This window comes from Mytilus edulis, chromosome 1 (genome assembly GCF_963676685.1).
Source record: "Mytilus edulis chromosome 1, xbMytEdul2.2, whole genome shotgun sequence".
Classification (NCBI taxonomy): domain Eukaryota; kingdom Metazoa; phylum Mollusca; class Bivalvia; order Mytilida; family Mytilidae; genus Mytilus; species Mytilus edulis.
The window spans coordinates 122,467,661-122,484,443 of NC_092344.1; the positions used below are offsets into that span (position 1 = coordinate 122,467,661).

The 16,783-nt window shown below is 31.9% G+C and overlaps 2 protein-coding genes across 3 annotated transcripts in view; one reads left to right on the forward strand and one right to left on the reverse strand.

The window, feature by feature from the left end:
• Positions 1-3,232, reverse strand: part of LOC139504980 (solute carrier family 2, facilitated glucose transporter member 10-like) — a 32,615-nt gene extending 29,383 nt beyond the window's left edge. The window contains exon 1 of the mRNA XM_071294863.1: positions 3,104-3,232. The gene's annotated coding sequence lies outside the window, so the exon portion shown is untranslated. The remainder of the gene's footprint in view (positions 1-3,103) is intronic.
• A 138-nt stretch (positions 3,233-3,370) lies between these two features.
• LOC139505009 (N-acetyltaurine hydrolase-like) lies at positions 3,371-14,846 on the forward strand. Of its 2 annotated transcripts, XR_011659491.1 has the most exons (9): positions 3,371-3,489; positions 5,499-5,661; positions 6,909-6,981; positions 7,826-7,937; positions 8,602-8,760; positions 9,484-9,648; positions 10,121-10,338; positions 13,533-14,331; positions 14,641-14,846. XR_011659491.1 is itself a non-coding variant. In XM_071294869.1 (8 exons), the coding sequence occupies exons 1-8, from the start codon at positions 3,474-3,476 to the stop codon at positions 13,662-13,664; spliced, it is 1,038 nt and encodes a 345-aa protein (XP_071150970.1). In that variant the 5' UTR covers positions 3,376-3,473; the 3' UTR covers positions 13,665-13,770. The 2 variants fall into 2 exon arrangements, 1 of the variants encoding a protein (XP_071150970.1); XM_071294869.1 differs by lacking the exon at positions 14,641-14,846 and having other exon boundaries at positions 3,376-3,489; positions 13,533-13,770.
• The last annotated feature ends 1,937 nt before the right edge of the window (positions 14,847-16,783 follow it).

The following is a 16,783-nucleotide window of genomic DNA, read 5'->3' on the forward strand; positions in this document are numbered from 1 at the left end:
TTTACTAAAAAAAAACCAAAAACAGTCAATAATGACATCTAAAAGGTGCACTGAGTTGGGAATCTTAAGTATCAAAATATTATCTCCCTTGTAAAAATTGAAAACTTAATCTTTTCACCATTTGTTCTGTTTTAGCAAAGACTCTTTCAATAGTAAATTCCAAAAAAGTTCTTGCAAAAAGTTCCAACTAGATGTCATTGAGATGGGAGCCATCTCTGTGGGCCTGCTGTAAATAATGTGTGGTAATTTTTTTTTATCTTTACAATAGGACATACTGTGTTGGTTAATATACATGTCGAGTATAAGGTATGAAATTATAATGGTTCTCTAAATAAAGAAAGGACACACAATTTGTTATAGACAGCCTAATGGAAGGACAGATTTATCACTATAGGGTGACCCTCAGGGCCCTTATAAAAATGACTTTAAATAACAAAAAATCCATACAATGTTATCATTTCCCTCCTAAAATAGCAAAGACAAGTAAAATTGGTTTAAATGTTGCGCTGCGAATAAATTTTTAACATTATTTACAGGTATCAAAATTGTTTAGGGGGCACGGGGAGGGCACACACCTGAAAACATCAATATAGTGAAACTTAAAGTCAGTTAAAAATAATACTAGCACCTTTTTATTCATAGGCCAGTTCCAGGATACGGTTTTCAGACGAATCTGCCATGTAACTTCCATCAACATGTGACAAAAATGTACGCATCATCATTTCAAACACATATTAAGCAAACAGGTGAAAAAGTATTTGGGAAATAAAAATCTAATGAGATGGTCATTCTCTCAGGCCTCTTTCAGTCCTACAGTAATCAAAATATCAAACTTTCGGAACATAAATTATTTCTATAATACCCTACAGAATGACAGTTAGGAAGTGCTTGAAACTTTTGATAGAGCAGGGATACAGGCACACCTTCTATCTGGTAAATTATGTCATAAAGGTGTGCGAAATTGACGATTATTTTCAGTGAAAGACATGATTCTAGAAATGACGTATTGAAAGACTATTTCTTGAATCATGTCTTTTACCAGGAAAAGATCTTCAAATTCCCACGCCTTTAAAACATCATTTACCAGATAAAAAGCATATCTGTATCCTGCTCTATTTAAGTTTCAAGCACTTTCAGAATCGTCATTCTGCAGAGTCACTACCCTGGCTACACTTGTCTAGAAATAGTTTATCTTCTAAAAGTATGCATTCCTAATTCCCTTATGAATGAAGGGCGGATGACTTATGTGATGGAAGTCCTGGAACTGGCATATTGACTGATGGTTATGTAACATCCAGTGGCAAATATTTCATACATAAGATAAGATAAGATAAGATAACTTTATTAGCACTAACACATTGACAATAAATGGTTATGGCAACAAATTAAAGACTAACTACAATAACATATATATACAATGAAGGAGTGACAGTGGATAATTATGAGAGAAATATATAAAATATAAATGAGAAGCATATACATTATTACAAAAATCAAGTACCTTTTAATAATGAGTTTCTCACCAACAAGCATTCATTCAAATAGTTGACAACAATTTTTAATATTGTTTGGGAATTACTATTTAGAATTGATATAAGTAAGTTATATGATAAGGAAGAAAATTTGTTGTTCAATAGAACATTATTTAATTTTTTAATAAGGTTATCTCTCACATATTTATAGGAGGAACATTTTAAAAGAAAGTGAAGTTCATCTTCAATGTCTCCATTGTTACAGCAAAGACATACCCTATTCTGCTTTGGTATTTTTAGATATCGCCCTCTTTCAATAGATAAAGTATGAGCACTTAACCTCAATTTACATAATGTTGATCTATCACTTTTGGATTTGCATTGATCAACATACGAGGGTCTTTTATTTGGTTTATAAAGTATATTAAAAAAGTTCATTTTTTTATTTTGATTGATGTCAGTCTCTTGCTTTTGGAAGGCTATATCATTGATTCTCTCTTGAATGTGTTTTAAATACATCTTAATATCAATAGGATTTAGATTAATAAAATGAAAACCAAGTCTTGAAAGGAGATTTTTCATATTTATTATCCAAGAGTTATTTTTTTCAGTTGCTTTATATATTTTTAGGGCAAGTGAATTATTTGATTCAAGTATATGAAGCCAATATTTTATTGCTGAAAATTCTATTCTGGTATATAAAGGCAATCTATTTAGCTCGGCTAAACATGCAGCATTTGATGCTTTACAATGTATTCCTAGAATTTCTTTAATAAATTTATACTGCAAGTGTTCAAAGGGATCTGAATCCCTGTGTTGTTTGCCTATTCCCCATACTTCACTACCGTATAGAGCAATAGGCACAACTAGGGAGTCAAATAATTTTTCTAATAGCTTGCATTGGTTATTTAGTCCAATTGTTTTTTTTATTTTAAAAAGTGCTTTTCTACCCTTTTCAACAAGCAATGAGCTGCACAGATTTAGATTTCCTGTGTGCTGCAGTGTCATGCCAAGGTAGCAGTATGATTTGACAGTTTCCAGGAATTCGTTATTATATTTAAAAAAATTATTATGGGTTTTTCCATTTGAGTTAAATATAATGACTTTTGATTTGTTTATGTTGACTTCTAGTTTCCAGCATTTACAAAAATCACTAAAAACATTTAAAGCTGTTTGTAGTCCCTTTTCAGAATTTGATAATAAAACTATATCATCTGCAAATAAAAGGGAATTTATTGTTGTATCTCCAATTACAATGGGATCTGTATTAGCATCTTGGAGACTTTTTACTAAATTATTTATGTAAAGATTAAATAATAAAGGACTGAGAACATCTCCCTGTTTAACGCCACGGTTGGAGATAAATTCTTCATGTATGAAGTCTAGACTCATATGAATAAAGGATCAAGTGGCGAAGAAGAAGAACACACTCACTTGATTCCAATAGGAATGACGATCTGTACGTTCAGAAACAACTGGTTTATGCAAATTTAACGAATATGTTGTGAATAAAAAAAATCAATCAACCTTGTACATTTTTTTTGCTTGCATTACTATTAGATTGTTTTAAACAAAATATAATAAAAATCTTTAAACTAAAATAAATGTACGCATAACAGAAGCAAACTTACCTATTTCGGTTAACTCTTTGATTGCTTTTGTTGTATTTAGAGATACAAATATAATTTTGGACGTGCAGGACGTTCTGACTCTTCTTTTCGGTCATTGGCAGTATTTTTTTAATTGCGACAATCTTCAAGTTTTAATAATATAAATAATCGAGCTGTTTAATCCTATTCTATGATGAATTATTGAATTTCGAATCTTTCTCTTGTATTTATATAAAAAATATTATATTGTCAATAATTTTCTCTACCACATTTCGATTTTGCGACAATAAAAGTGAAACTAGACTTATGTCCCTTGAAACCAGGCGCCTGGAAACTACTAAGTCCTACTAACAAATTTTTCTTTTGGTTGAAAGGTTATTTAGAGGAAAACATGAAAATTCAAACTGGTAGCTACCTTTTTATAACAATATATCCACATGTGCATCATATTCTTTCCAGTTAGTTTCTTGCAAAGAAGGGGGCGGGGCAGGTGAAAAGCAAACTAACAATGGTCAAGTTGTTACAAGCCATAATATGGAGTGAGATACCTTAAATCTCTATGCAATTATATTATTTAGTAAGGTATGAGGAAAATTTTTACATTTGTAAATTATCATATAAAATTCCATTGATATCGAATTTCATGGCTAATAATGAGGTTTCCTATTGAAAAAAAAACCCAAAATTTTTATTACAACTTATTTCAAAGCAATATCCCACAAACAAATAGTATGATTGTCTGAGTCTGAAAAAATCACCTAATTGACAATAGAGCAATTTGATTGGGTAGAACGATTCAATGCATCGTTCTGGTATCTATGATGAGTTTATTTACAACCACTGGGTTGATGCCACTGCTGGTGGAGATTTATTTCCTCGAGGGTATCACAAGCCCAGTAGTCAGCACTTTTTGTGCTGCCATGAATTGTCCTTGATATGAGGGGGGGTAGGACCTTTATCGGGACTCCGGGATCGGGTGTTTTTAAGCTCGGGATTTCTGGATTGACCCTTTCTGGATCCGGGAATCCTTTTTTTCGGATTTCGGGACGTCGGGATTTACTTTATTTAAATTCGGGACCTCGGGATTTTTGTTTTTTTAAGTCCGGGATTTCGGGATCAGGACCCCTCCTATCCCCTCTCTTGATATGGTTATATTTATAAATTTACTGTTTACAAATTTTTGAATTTTTTGAAATACTAAGGCTTTTCTACCTCCGGCATACATTTGTAGATCACCTTAGCTGTATTTGGCAAAACTTTTAGGAATTTTGGTTCTCAATGCTCTTCAACTTCATACTTTATTTGGCCATTTTAACTTTTTTGGATTCGAGCGTCACTGATGAGTCTTTCGAGACGAAACGTGCGTCTGGCGTATACTAAATTTAGTCCTGGTATCTATGATGAGTTTATTTATTTACATGGTTTTGAAGCCATTGGGAATTTTAATGTAAACAGACAGGGTCAGCAGCTTTAGTATGGAACAACATGGTACATTCAGTGACTGAGAAACAATTATGAGTAACCAATCTTGACAATACACGGTAATAAAAAAAAGAAAAAAAAATGTCCTTAAGGTGAATCATTAACCACCATTGCAGGATAATATAGTAACTTTTGGCAGTTTGCGATGAGCTCATTCATTTTGTTAGTTCAATAATTGTATTTTTTCCTCCCTAATTTAATCTGTTGTGGCTCATTATTAAAGTAAAGTTATAAGTCTACTGGTGTAGTGTAAGGCGACTTAGAGAAGTACCAATAAAGATGTGGATGCTGGTTTAAATGAACAATAGAAAGTAGCAATTTATATGCTGAGTATAAACCAATTGTCACAGTAGCATTGATATTTTGTGTCACATGAAATGTTTTTAGATTTTAGTATGTATATGCCACAGTACATTAACTTTAACAGTATTGTACATAGATTAGTGCATTATTGTCGTAATAAAATGTGTGCTTTCAATGGTGTCCAAATGTATATAGTATGGTGATGGAACAGTTCCCTGCACATGTATAATAGTGAATTAGGCATTAAATTACTTCAAAGCTACTTGTGCTTTAAATTCAGCACCCAGTTCGGAAAGCATCCTTGGCTAATAATTGGATGAGATTGGATGAGACAAACTGTCGCTGTAATAGATTTTAACTTGGTGGTGGGTAGGCCAGGCATAGTATTGTGGTGTTGCCAAATGAAACTTTTACCAACAGATCAGCCATAAGATTTTTGTATATTTGTAATATTAAATGTGCAATATTGTCAATAGGCATCTTTCATTTATGTTATTTGAAAAGTCTTCAGTTGAATACTCCATTGTACTCGTACATCAATATTTAAGTGCTTCCTATATATTTTGCAAATGACCATTGCATAAACTTAAATGGGATATTAGTTTTTAATTCTTGTTTGTTTTTATTTTAGTTCTAGGACCAATAGATCCCAGCTCAGCGGGACTGGTTCTTCCACATGAACATCTCTCTATTGCTGCTGGGGCTTTAGGTGTCAAAAATAAAGATGAGCGATTTAAGGATTATGAGAATGCAGCTGTTGCCATGGATACCTTGTGGTGGATAAATCAGAATCCGTATGGATATTAAGGTTTCACCCTATTATTAATCAGATGTGAACATGATGAAGGTTAGGGTAATTGGAAATGTAATAATTGCATGAATTGGAAAATGAATGTTTAATGTTTTACTGAAGTTGAAAATATTTACCTGCATTTTTTATGTATTTTTTTTCATATATTCTATGCATTTCAAATTAAATTAGCAAGAACAAACCATAGGAAACCACATGCAACAGTAAGACTAATATAAATGTATTTTGTTTCTGATCTTCAACATTGTTCAATGAACAAGAAAGACTTAAAAGACAGAAAATATGCACCATAAAAACTTTTGATGAACATAAATTTTTCTGTAATAAATCTACTACTTCTATCTTTTTTTATTAGTTTTGCATGATAATCTCCATCAACCTTCATGGATTCATTTATTCTGGTGCTGTAAAGATTTCCCTAATATTCTGTAACCTCTCTTCCTTTATCCTAAGCAATATTAATCAACCTCAATATGCTTTAATATATTTTAAAAGATTACATTGTATATAAGCTTTTACTGAAAGTTTAGATATAAAATTAAGAATAGAAATGAAGAATTTGTTAAACAGACAACAACTTGACATAGGGCAGAAAACAGCCTAAGGCCACCGATAGGTCTTCAACACAGTGAGAAAATACTTGATATACATGGATGAACACAAAGAACCAACATACGTGTCAAACTTATTGAAACAAAGATAAGAAAAATGTCAATGTAATTTACAATTAACTATATATGAGCTTACAAGGGCAAATATCTCATAGATTTTTCTTGCTTAACATTAGACATCTGTCTTATTTCTTTTGTCCTGCACCAACTTTTTCCAAAACAAATTCTATTAAGAGTCTTAATTTCAAGTGTGCAATATTCATGCCATACAGATCTAGAGTTACTGTAGAAAAAAAAGGAAAAAAGTACACAGATTGGTTGGTGGCATTATATTATATGTTGACTGCCTACATTATCTGGTGATCATGGCCATTTAGGAAAGAATGTATGAGTATTGGGTAGAAAGGAAGTGAATGAGTGATGTATGTGAAAACACTAATTAGAATAAGGAATGCTCAAATAAAGACAGATGCCACATATTCAAGGAACTCTGTTTTAATGTTCCTGGAAAAATGACAACCAAAATTTCATGGGTTGGACAAATTAATTTTTGTGATTGAATAATACAAGCAAGGTAATCAAGTTTGCTCCTAATGTCTATTCATTTAATGTTTTATAGATATAGTAATATCCCTAATTTACAACAGTGTGAGGAACATGAGGCTGTCATAGAAGAATTAAAGTTTTTTAAGGTAAAGTACAATTATAATGTGTGGTAACTGTATCATTTTAGCCAACACTTGTCATTTCTGTCTAACAAAAGGAAAAAAATACATGTGGTATGAATGCTTATGTCCTTCAACAATGAGCATATACTTTTACAGGTCAGTGAATTAAAAAGGCCACAGCAAACAATTCAAAAAGAAAACAAACATTGATTTATGCTTGAAAAAAAAGCTAAACAAAAACATATGGTAAACAGCAACTTATTACTACCGCTTAATAACAGGCTTCCAACTTGGGAAATGCATAAACAGAAAGTGACAGGCATTAATATATTTGTCATGATTATGGCCACTATAATCATATTTTAATTTATCATGTGTGTGGCAGCTATCAACATATTTTTTATGGTTGTGTCCTTTAAATATTTTTGTCATGTGTGTGGCTGCTATAAACATATTTCTAAGTGCTCAACCATTCCCTAACCTGTGAAATTGTTTTATCAGCACAATATAAGAATAAACTGTAAAATTAATTTTAAAAGATTTGATTCATCAGATTGGCATGGTGACACAAAGTACAAAACACAACTAACAAAATGACAAAATAAATAAAGTGATGATCTTAGAGTACTCACACTTTCTGGACATAAATATCAATCGGTACACATCATACAGATTTAGTATAAAAAAAAATGTCAAAAACTGAGAAAAGTAAGACCTACTGCTAAAAACATCGTCATATTGCAGTACCATACCTGTTCATAACTGCATAGCAAACATACATATTCAATTGCATATTCATATTATTGAAAAACTGTGACACAGTTTTTTTGCTACCTTGATGATTGATAGTATGCATTTTATTTTACAGAAGTATGGAGGTGGTACAATGGTAGACAATACTAATCTTGGTATAAGCAGAGATATAAACTTTCTGAAACAGGCTTCAGAGAAAACAGGTGTCAACATAGTAGCTGGAACAGGTATAGTATTGACAATACTTATCTTGGTATAAACAGAGATATAAACTTTCTGAAACAAGCTTCAGACAGTGACAAATTGTAAGTAGTTCAGAATTCACATTTAAACACAAAGAATGGAATCTGACTGTAGCCTTATTTTAAACTATCCATTTACTCTGCCATTTTCAAATCATTTTTCTGTTGTGACAAGGCATGTTATATGCTGGTGTCCGATGCAAGGTCAAAAGTCTTTCTAAAATTTGGCAAGCTCTAAACTGCACCAAGTCTATAAAAAAGGGAACAAGTTTAACAGAACTGCCAGTAACACCTATTTTCTAATTGATGAATATGTAACACCTTTTATGTTAAATTCTGTACAAACCAAAACATGTTTTTCTGTGCAAAGAAGATTACTTTTCTATGAAAAAACATTCAGACTGGTTGTGTTTGTAGATGTAGAAATTTGATTATTTGACTAGGTAAATAGTAATTATAGATTATCAATGGGTTTTTTACAAGAGTGTGTTTCTCAGCTATAATCTCAACAAAATGACAGCCCTGATGAGATGTATATAAGAAGCATCCTCGAATTTGAAAGACCATTGATAATTTGTTTATTACTATTTTCCTCTAAAAACAATATTGTGAAAATATATATGTGAGAAGTTGTCTTTCTTATTTTTAGGTTATTATGTAGAAAGTTCCAGACCAGAAACAGTTAAGTTAACAGTAGAAGAAATGGCAGCACATATGAAGGGAGAGTTACAAGATGGTTGTGATGGTTCTACCGGTAGTATCAAATGTGGGGTGATAGGAGAGGTTGGGTGTAGTTGGCCACTTTTACGTAAGTTGTTGGATGAGTAATTTATATTAGATCTGAGTATGAAATGTATTACAAGAATGATTAAATGTGTTTGGTTTCTCAATATAAATCACAGAGAAAAAATAAACTGTTAGAATTTATCCTTTATATCAAATTAAATATTGCATGATTGTGAATAGTTATACAGATTATCAGCTGGTATTTATGATACATTGTCCCATGTTTCCTTTAAATATCTGCCACTGGACTTTGAGGAATAAGCAGCCATTAATGCATACATGTATATGTATTTGTAGCTTGCTGAGTCAATGTTGATAAAACCTTATCATATGTTTTATACTATGCTGTATTTCTAAATCCCTCTCCATGTCTTTATACTGTTATGTAAACACTATCATATAAAAATGAGGAGATATGGTATGATTGCCAATGAAACAACTATCTACTATATAATAGAAGTGATATTCAGCAATTATAGGTGATTGTATGGCCTTCAACAATGAGAAGCTTTAAAGCTTAATTCAGGTATAAAAGTCACCATCATGAAAAATGTGAAACAAATTCAGATGAGAAAATTTATTCCATTCCAGGAATTACAGAGTGAAAATGATTTTAATTGCAATGAAAATTGGTCCTAAAACAACAACAATTATTAATATGGTACATGTATTATACAAAACATTATAATCCGAAAAAGCTCCGAAAACTTCTGACGTAGAAAGTACTTTATCATTTTCTTTTCAGCGAGTGAGAAACGTGCATTACAAGCAGCAGCACAAGTAAATGTTGATATTGGTTGTCCAGTAATTATACATCCTGGCCGTGATGACAAGGCTCCACAAGAGATCGTTAGAGTGTACCAGGAGGCTGGAGGGAAAGTAGACAAACTTATCATGTCACACCTTGACAGTATGTTCTTACTTACCTACTATTTAGATATAAGAAGATGTGATATGGGTGCCAATGAGATAACTCTTCATTTAAGTTTATTTATATGTATGTGTACTTTTAACATATGGCCTTGACCTGGAGCTATCTAGATTTTTGAAAAGTTGCTGAATAAGCTTTAATGTTTCTACTTGAATGTCAACCAATTCCCTTCAAAATTACCTTTTTTTCAGATATGGGTTTAAATTTTACCTTCCATCTGCATAAGAATTAATTGTTATATGTTGATGGAAAATGCCTGAATTTTTAAATCACTATCAAAGAGCTAACCTCTGAGAATAATGAAACAGTATAACCAAAAAAAACTAGACTTGAATCAGAGACTAGTAAATTAGCCATTGAATGGTAATGGTTAAAAAATACAGAAAAATGATTGCTTTTAAGCAAATATTGCTTTAATTACATCATCTGCTTTATCTTTTTCTTCATCTAGGAACTTTTCTGAGTGAAGATAAATTAGTTAAATTTGCAGCTCTTGGTTGTTATTGTGAGTTTGATCTTTTTGGTATTGAGTTAACTCATTATCAACAAAAAGAGTCAGTGGATATGCCTGGTGATGCAACTAGAATCAAGTCAATAAAGTCACTCATCAATAGTGGGTATGAAGACAAAATTACCATCTCTCAGGACATCCACACAAAACATAGAATGGTAAGTTATCATTAGACAACGTAACACTCAGGACATCCACACAAAACATAGAAAAGTAAGTTATCATAAGACAACGTAACATTGGGAGTTAGTAAGTGTATCATATATGAACAAGATAGCATGTAGCTTGAAAATGAAGCAGCCTTAATTAAACTTCTTCAAAAGTTGTATCCATTTGTTTGACATAATTACCAACAACAATACATTTAAAAGTATTCGAGAAATTATACCAAAAGGGCAATGACAATCAGAAGTACAGAAACCACTATAGCCTAATAGAAAATGATGAAAAAATATGTAGACTTACAACACCAAATGTAAGGGTGTCACTCACTGATTTAGAGTTTGGTACACTGGTGGTACTTGTCTTGTAACACATTGCATGCAAAAATATGTTGATAAGTCACATCTGATAATTTTACAATTGAAAGAAAAGTGGATGGTAGTTCTATCGTAAAGTTTAGTTCTCCATCAACCCTCCTCATGCATTACTGTATCATAAAAATATCATCAACTGTAGATATATGAGCCTTCTACCTCAGTTTTTGTTTTGCTTGACGGAGTCAAAAAGCAAGACATAGGTATGCTGTTTCCAACGGCGGCGGCGTTAACAATGTATAAGTTTGTGATTACCTCACCTCACCTATCCTCTTCATGCCAGTTGGCATTTAAGGCCCTGATACATTCTTTCCATTTTACACGGTCTTTGTTCAAGCTTTTATGTGAAGGTTTTCGTTGGATATTTTATCAGGCCATCTTATTTTCAGTATCTGTCTTAAACATCTGTTTTTGAAGGTGTTCAATTTCTTCTTGTCTTGTTCGGTTGTTTTCCAGGTTTCACAATCCTCTAGGTCGTTCTCATTTAACTTCACTGGATTGTTATTTGTGGTGTTCATCCGCATTACTTTTGTTTTAGAGATGTTAATCTTAAGTCTTATTTTGCTGGCATTCTCTTGAAGTTTATCTGTTTTCAGTTGTACATTGTATTTCTAATTATCAAACATAAATTGGACGAGTAAATCCCTCTAATCATATTACAGTTCTCAGTGTAATCTAGGTAATAAAAGTAAGCCACAATAACAATCCATCTTCAGCCATAAAAGAGAGGTAGAGCAAATAGGTTAAAACCCCCCTTTCTAATTTCTAAGTTGGATCTGTGCCCAAATTTTCTCTGATAATATCTTTCCATCAGTAGTCTATTCATAGACTGAAAAATATATGTTTCATGTAATAAATAATTGTAGCCGCCAATACTGCAATTAATACGTTTCCTCACTAGACATCTGACAAATATTTACTAGTTTGTTCCTGTAAATCGCTTTATCCCTGGGAAAGTTGGAATACTATATATTGTTCAGAACAAAAACATCTTAAAGGGGATATTCAAAAATTGAGTTTCAGACCCTCTAAGATTCAAAATGCAACACAAAATATATGAACTATAATGCTTTAATGCATATAAAGACTAAATTTCCTTTTGGATATTTAAACCTTCATCATGTAAAGACCAAAAATGTTCAGAAAGCCAAAAAAAAAAACCCAAAAAACTGAGTATGTGTTGGAATTTGGAAGACAGTAGTGCTAGGTCGTCAGCAAAATCAAGGTCTTCTAGTTTGGTGGTAAATATCCATCTGATTCGTGTTTCATGATCTTTAATCGTTTGTTTCATGACATAGTCAATGGCTAATAGAAATAAGAAACCAGACATCACACATCCTTGTTTTACTCCCGTTTTTACTTTAAACCATTCCGATTGTATTCCTTCGTCTATGACTGCACACTCAAATGAGTCGTGATTAGGTCTTGATTATGGTGAACCACTAGTGGTAAGTCATAGATATTTGGTATGCAGCTGTATTAGTATTGGCACAACTCATTACCATGGAGATTATTTGTCTCCGCTCCCTCAGTTATGGTCTATTGACTTTGAAACTTTTGTTTAGTTTTCATGTATTAGTTTGTGATTAGGTCAGTTTATGGGGAACCACTATTGGTAAGTTAATGATAATTAATATGCAGTTATATAAGCATTGGCATGTCTCATTTCCATGGAAATTATTTGGCCCCACCCCCTCAGTCACGGTAATTGACTTTTTGAAACATTTGCTTAGTTTTCATGTATTAGTTTGTGATAAGGTGGATTTATGGAGAACCACTAGTGGTAGGTGGATGATATTTGGTATGCAGTTGTATTAGTATTGGAACATCTCATTGCCATGGAGTTTTTTTGTGCCAGCCCCTAAAGTTATGATTTATTGACTTTGAAATTTTTCTTAGTTTACATGTATTGGTTTATGTTTAGGTTTGTTTAAAGGTAACTACTTATGATAAGTCAATGGTTTTTGGTATGCAGTTGTATTAGCATTATTGGCACATCTCATTTCCATGGAAATTGTTTAGCCATGTACCTTCAGTCATGATTCATTTACTTTGAATATTTGCAAAACTTACATGTTAAAGTGTTGCTTTTTTAATTTCAACATTTGTATTATTGAAATTACAAAAAATTTCGACGTTATTAGATGATGAATAGTATGCTTTCAGAGAATATAAAGAAAATTTGGGGCTATGACTTGGGTTTTTCTTCTTCTTGTTTTTTTTGCTGCCAAACAATATAGGTAAACTTTCTGAATTACCTCCCCTATGTTGATAAAGTAATTAAATTTGAAGGTGAAAACTAAAATAGATAAAGAGAAACTGTGAGCAAAAAAAAGTTCAATAAGACAAAATTTATAGATTGGTCAACACAGCTGGAATTGTCGGTCAACTCCTTAAAGGGATTTTTACCCTTTGATAATGATTTTAAAGTTTAGAGCAAAAATTATTGGAGATGGAGTTCAAAGTGAAAATGTCAGAACTACAAAATCAACAAAAAAGAGACTTTAGTCATTGATTATGTTCTAGTCTTGGAGATGTGCAGTGATTCCTGTAACCAACACAGGGTCTTTAGAGCCTCTAGTATAATGAGAATCCATATAAAGTTTTCTTAACATTTGTTTAATATCTGATAGTAAGTTATAAATCAAAGAATATGTTATCCAATGAAAAAGAAAAACAAGGAAATAAAAATAAAAAAAAAAAACAGAAGACAAGAGGTGAAACATGCTTCAGTTAATAAAATGAAAGCAAATCATTTCAGGGAAAGCCTCCATAAATTAAAAGATTTGTTTTGCTAATTTCTTTTTTTATTTCAGATGAAATATGGTGGTCATGGATTTTCACACATTCTACTAAACATTATCCCAAAGATGTTAAAGAGAGGCATATCACAGGAACAGATAGATAAAATAACAAAAGTCAATCCACAAAAATGGCTGGCATATTGAAAAAAAAAAAAAAGGCTAGGAGTACAGTTCATTAGAAATGATTCTATACTAAGAATTTTATATTAATCAGACATGGAAATAATCAAATAAAGTAATTCAAGTTAAACTTATGAATCATTTTAAAAGTCTAAGCTCTATAAATACTCAAAAACAAATATCACTTCCAGATGCATTTTCTACAATACAAAAACTGTCAAATGAAAGGTGCTCTACCACCAGCCCAGTAGTATACACTTCTGTGTTTACATGAATATCAATAATGTGGTCATTTTTATAAATTTCCTGTTTACAAAACTATGAATTTTTCGAAAAACTAAGGATTTTCTTATCCCAGGCTTAGATTACCTTAGCCGTATTTGGCACAACTTTTTGGAATTTTGGATCCTCAATGCTCTTCAACTTTGTACTTGTTTGGCTTTGCAAATATTTTGATATGAGTGTCACTGATGAGTCTTATGTAGACGAAACGTGCGTCTGGCATACAAAATTATAACCCTGGTACCTTTGATAACTCTACCATAGGAATTACTTTCATTTAAATTTCCAATCATAGAATTTTAAATAGAATTCTTGTAGGATTAGTTTTCATTCTAGTCACATTACCTTATTGACATCTATTTAACTTGTAAAAAGTTTGGATTTCAAATTAATTGTAAAGAGATCTTTTGTTATAACAAGAATGTGTCCTCAGTAAACGAATGCCCCACTCGCACTATCATTTTCTATGTTCATTGGACCGTGAAATTGGAGTAAAATCTCTAATTTGGCATTAAAATTAGAAAGATCATATCACAGGGAACATGTGTACCAAGTTTGAAGTCGATTGGACTTCAACTTCATCAAAAACTACCTTGACCAAAAACTTTAACCTGAGGCGGGACAGACGGACGGACGAACTAACGGACGGACAGACGAACGAACGAACGGACGAACGGACGCACAGACCAGAAAACATAATGCCCCTCTACTATCGTAGGTGGGGCATAAAAATAAAAATTCTACAAAATAAAATAAAATAAAAAACATGTTATATTTCTTATTTTTGAATAATTTATTTTATAAAGATGTAAAGAACAGTTTAAGAAAAATGATTTAATCAATACTGAAAAAGATTAAACTGTATGTTATATGCATTTTGTATTAAATTTTGTCTATAAAATATTCAGAACTAACGAGATAAAATGTTTTGTCAGTTTCTTTATTTATGAATAAAAGGAGATGTTGATAAATGAGACAGTAACACACTGACAAAAAAACCAGAGATAAGGGTTGCCACTATGAGACATATTTCAACACTAAACCTATAAATATTTAACACTAAACCTCTTCATATAGGTGGGACATATTTATAATAAACATGATTAAAAATACTTTGTTATATAAAGAATAAGAAGATGTGGTATTATTGTCAAAGAGACAACACTCTACAATAGATTAAATGACAAACCAAAATATTATTTACAGCAAAAAATGACAACCACTGAACTAGAGGCTTCTAACCTGGGACAGACACATACATAATGTTGTGGGATTTAACTATTTTTATGGTGTGCCATCCCTCCTCCTAACATGGGACAGAGGTGTAATAGTACAACATAAGATAATACTATAAAAATCAGTTGGAAATGGCTTTACTCATTAGATCGAAACAAAGCAGAAATACATGTGACAAAAACATAGAGTAGACATGACCAGGTACTTGTACATCCCAACAACAAAAAGACACTTAAGTACAGATCTGAGAATGATCACAGTTACATACAGCAAGTTGAAGCCAATAACAGCTAATAAAAAAATCATGCATCTAAGACTAAAACATCAATCAGTAGATATCCAACATCCAATTGATTTAGTGTAAAGATATCATTAACAGGAAATACTTTGTTATTAACAAGTTTTATCATACAAGCATATTGCAGTACAAGTTTAAAGTTGATGCCCATTTAAAAGTAGAAAAAGAATGATGAAAAACATATGAAAATGACTGTTGTAAGAATATTGTTGTAGGGAGTTAATTTTTTTAGGCAATGCCTAATTCATATTGTATAGACACCCTGCATAAGGGTAAAAAATATATTACTAAATGTAAGTAAAGAAAATAATAATCAGAATTAGAGAGGAAAGAGACTGAAAGAGAAAATAAGAATAGCTAATGCCACAAGGAAGCTGTTTTGTGATTACAAAGATCTTGTATGTTGTATTGTTGTTCTGCTGAGAAAGTCCGTACTTTTTGGAAAATCTTTTTGATTTCCAAGGGATGTCTCACTGTAGTACCATAGGGGCCATGTAAAGTTGACACTAGAGCATTCTTTCTTCACATTAGTTTATTCCTAATTACTTCCAAAAGCTTGCTAGTGGATATAGACAAATCACTTTGAAACTCGACATATACCCTCACAACACTTATTAAAAAGGAAATCCTAGGTCTGTGATATGTTCCTTTGGAATTTCAACCAAAGATGACGAACTGGATCTTGCATCACTGTATTAGATACATATACTACTAAATGTAAGTAAAGAAAATAATAATCAGAATTAGAGAGGAAAGAGACTGAAAGAGAAAATAAGAATAGCTAATGCCACAAGGAAGCTGTTTTGTGATTACAAAGATCTTGTATGTTGTATTGTTGTTCTGCTGAGAAAGTCCGTACGTAGATTAGATTAATAAAATTCTTATACTAAAGTATTCTTACAAACAACGGTATATTGCTGGGTCTTCCAAGTGCTCCACGAATTATTATCATCTATTTTATCAGCTATCAAAGCGGGGCTTTAAAGTTACTGTGAAACTGTTTATCTAGAGGTGGCGTGAATCAGATGTGGATACTAAAAAAATCTAAATATCTTTTAAGAGTACATACAATCTAAGACTCTTTCTTCTTGCAATAGTATTAAAAACATTTGACTTTTCTACACTTTACACAAGTATTCCCCATTCCAAACTAAAAGACAAATCGAAAGAGTTGGTATTGCTTTGTTTCATAAAAAATGAATGGCCAATATACAAGTACCCTGTCTTGGGGATGGTAGGGATAAATCTTACTTTGTAAAGAATACCTCTTATTCAAACAAAAAATTCTCTGAAACTGACATTATACAATACAATACAATACAATACA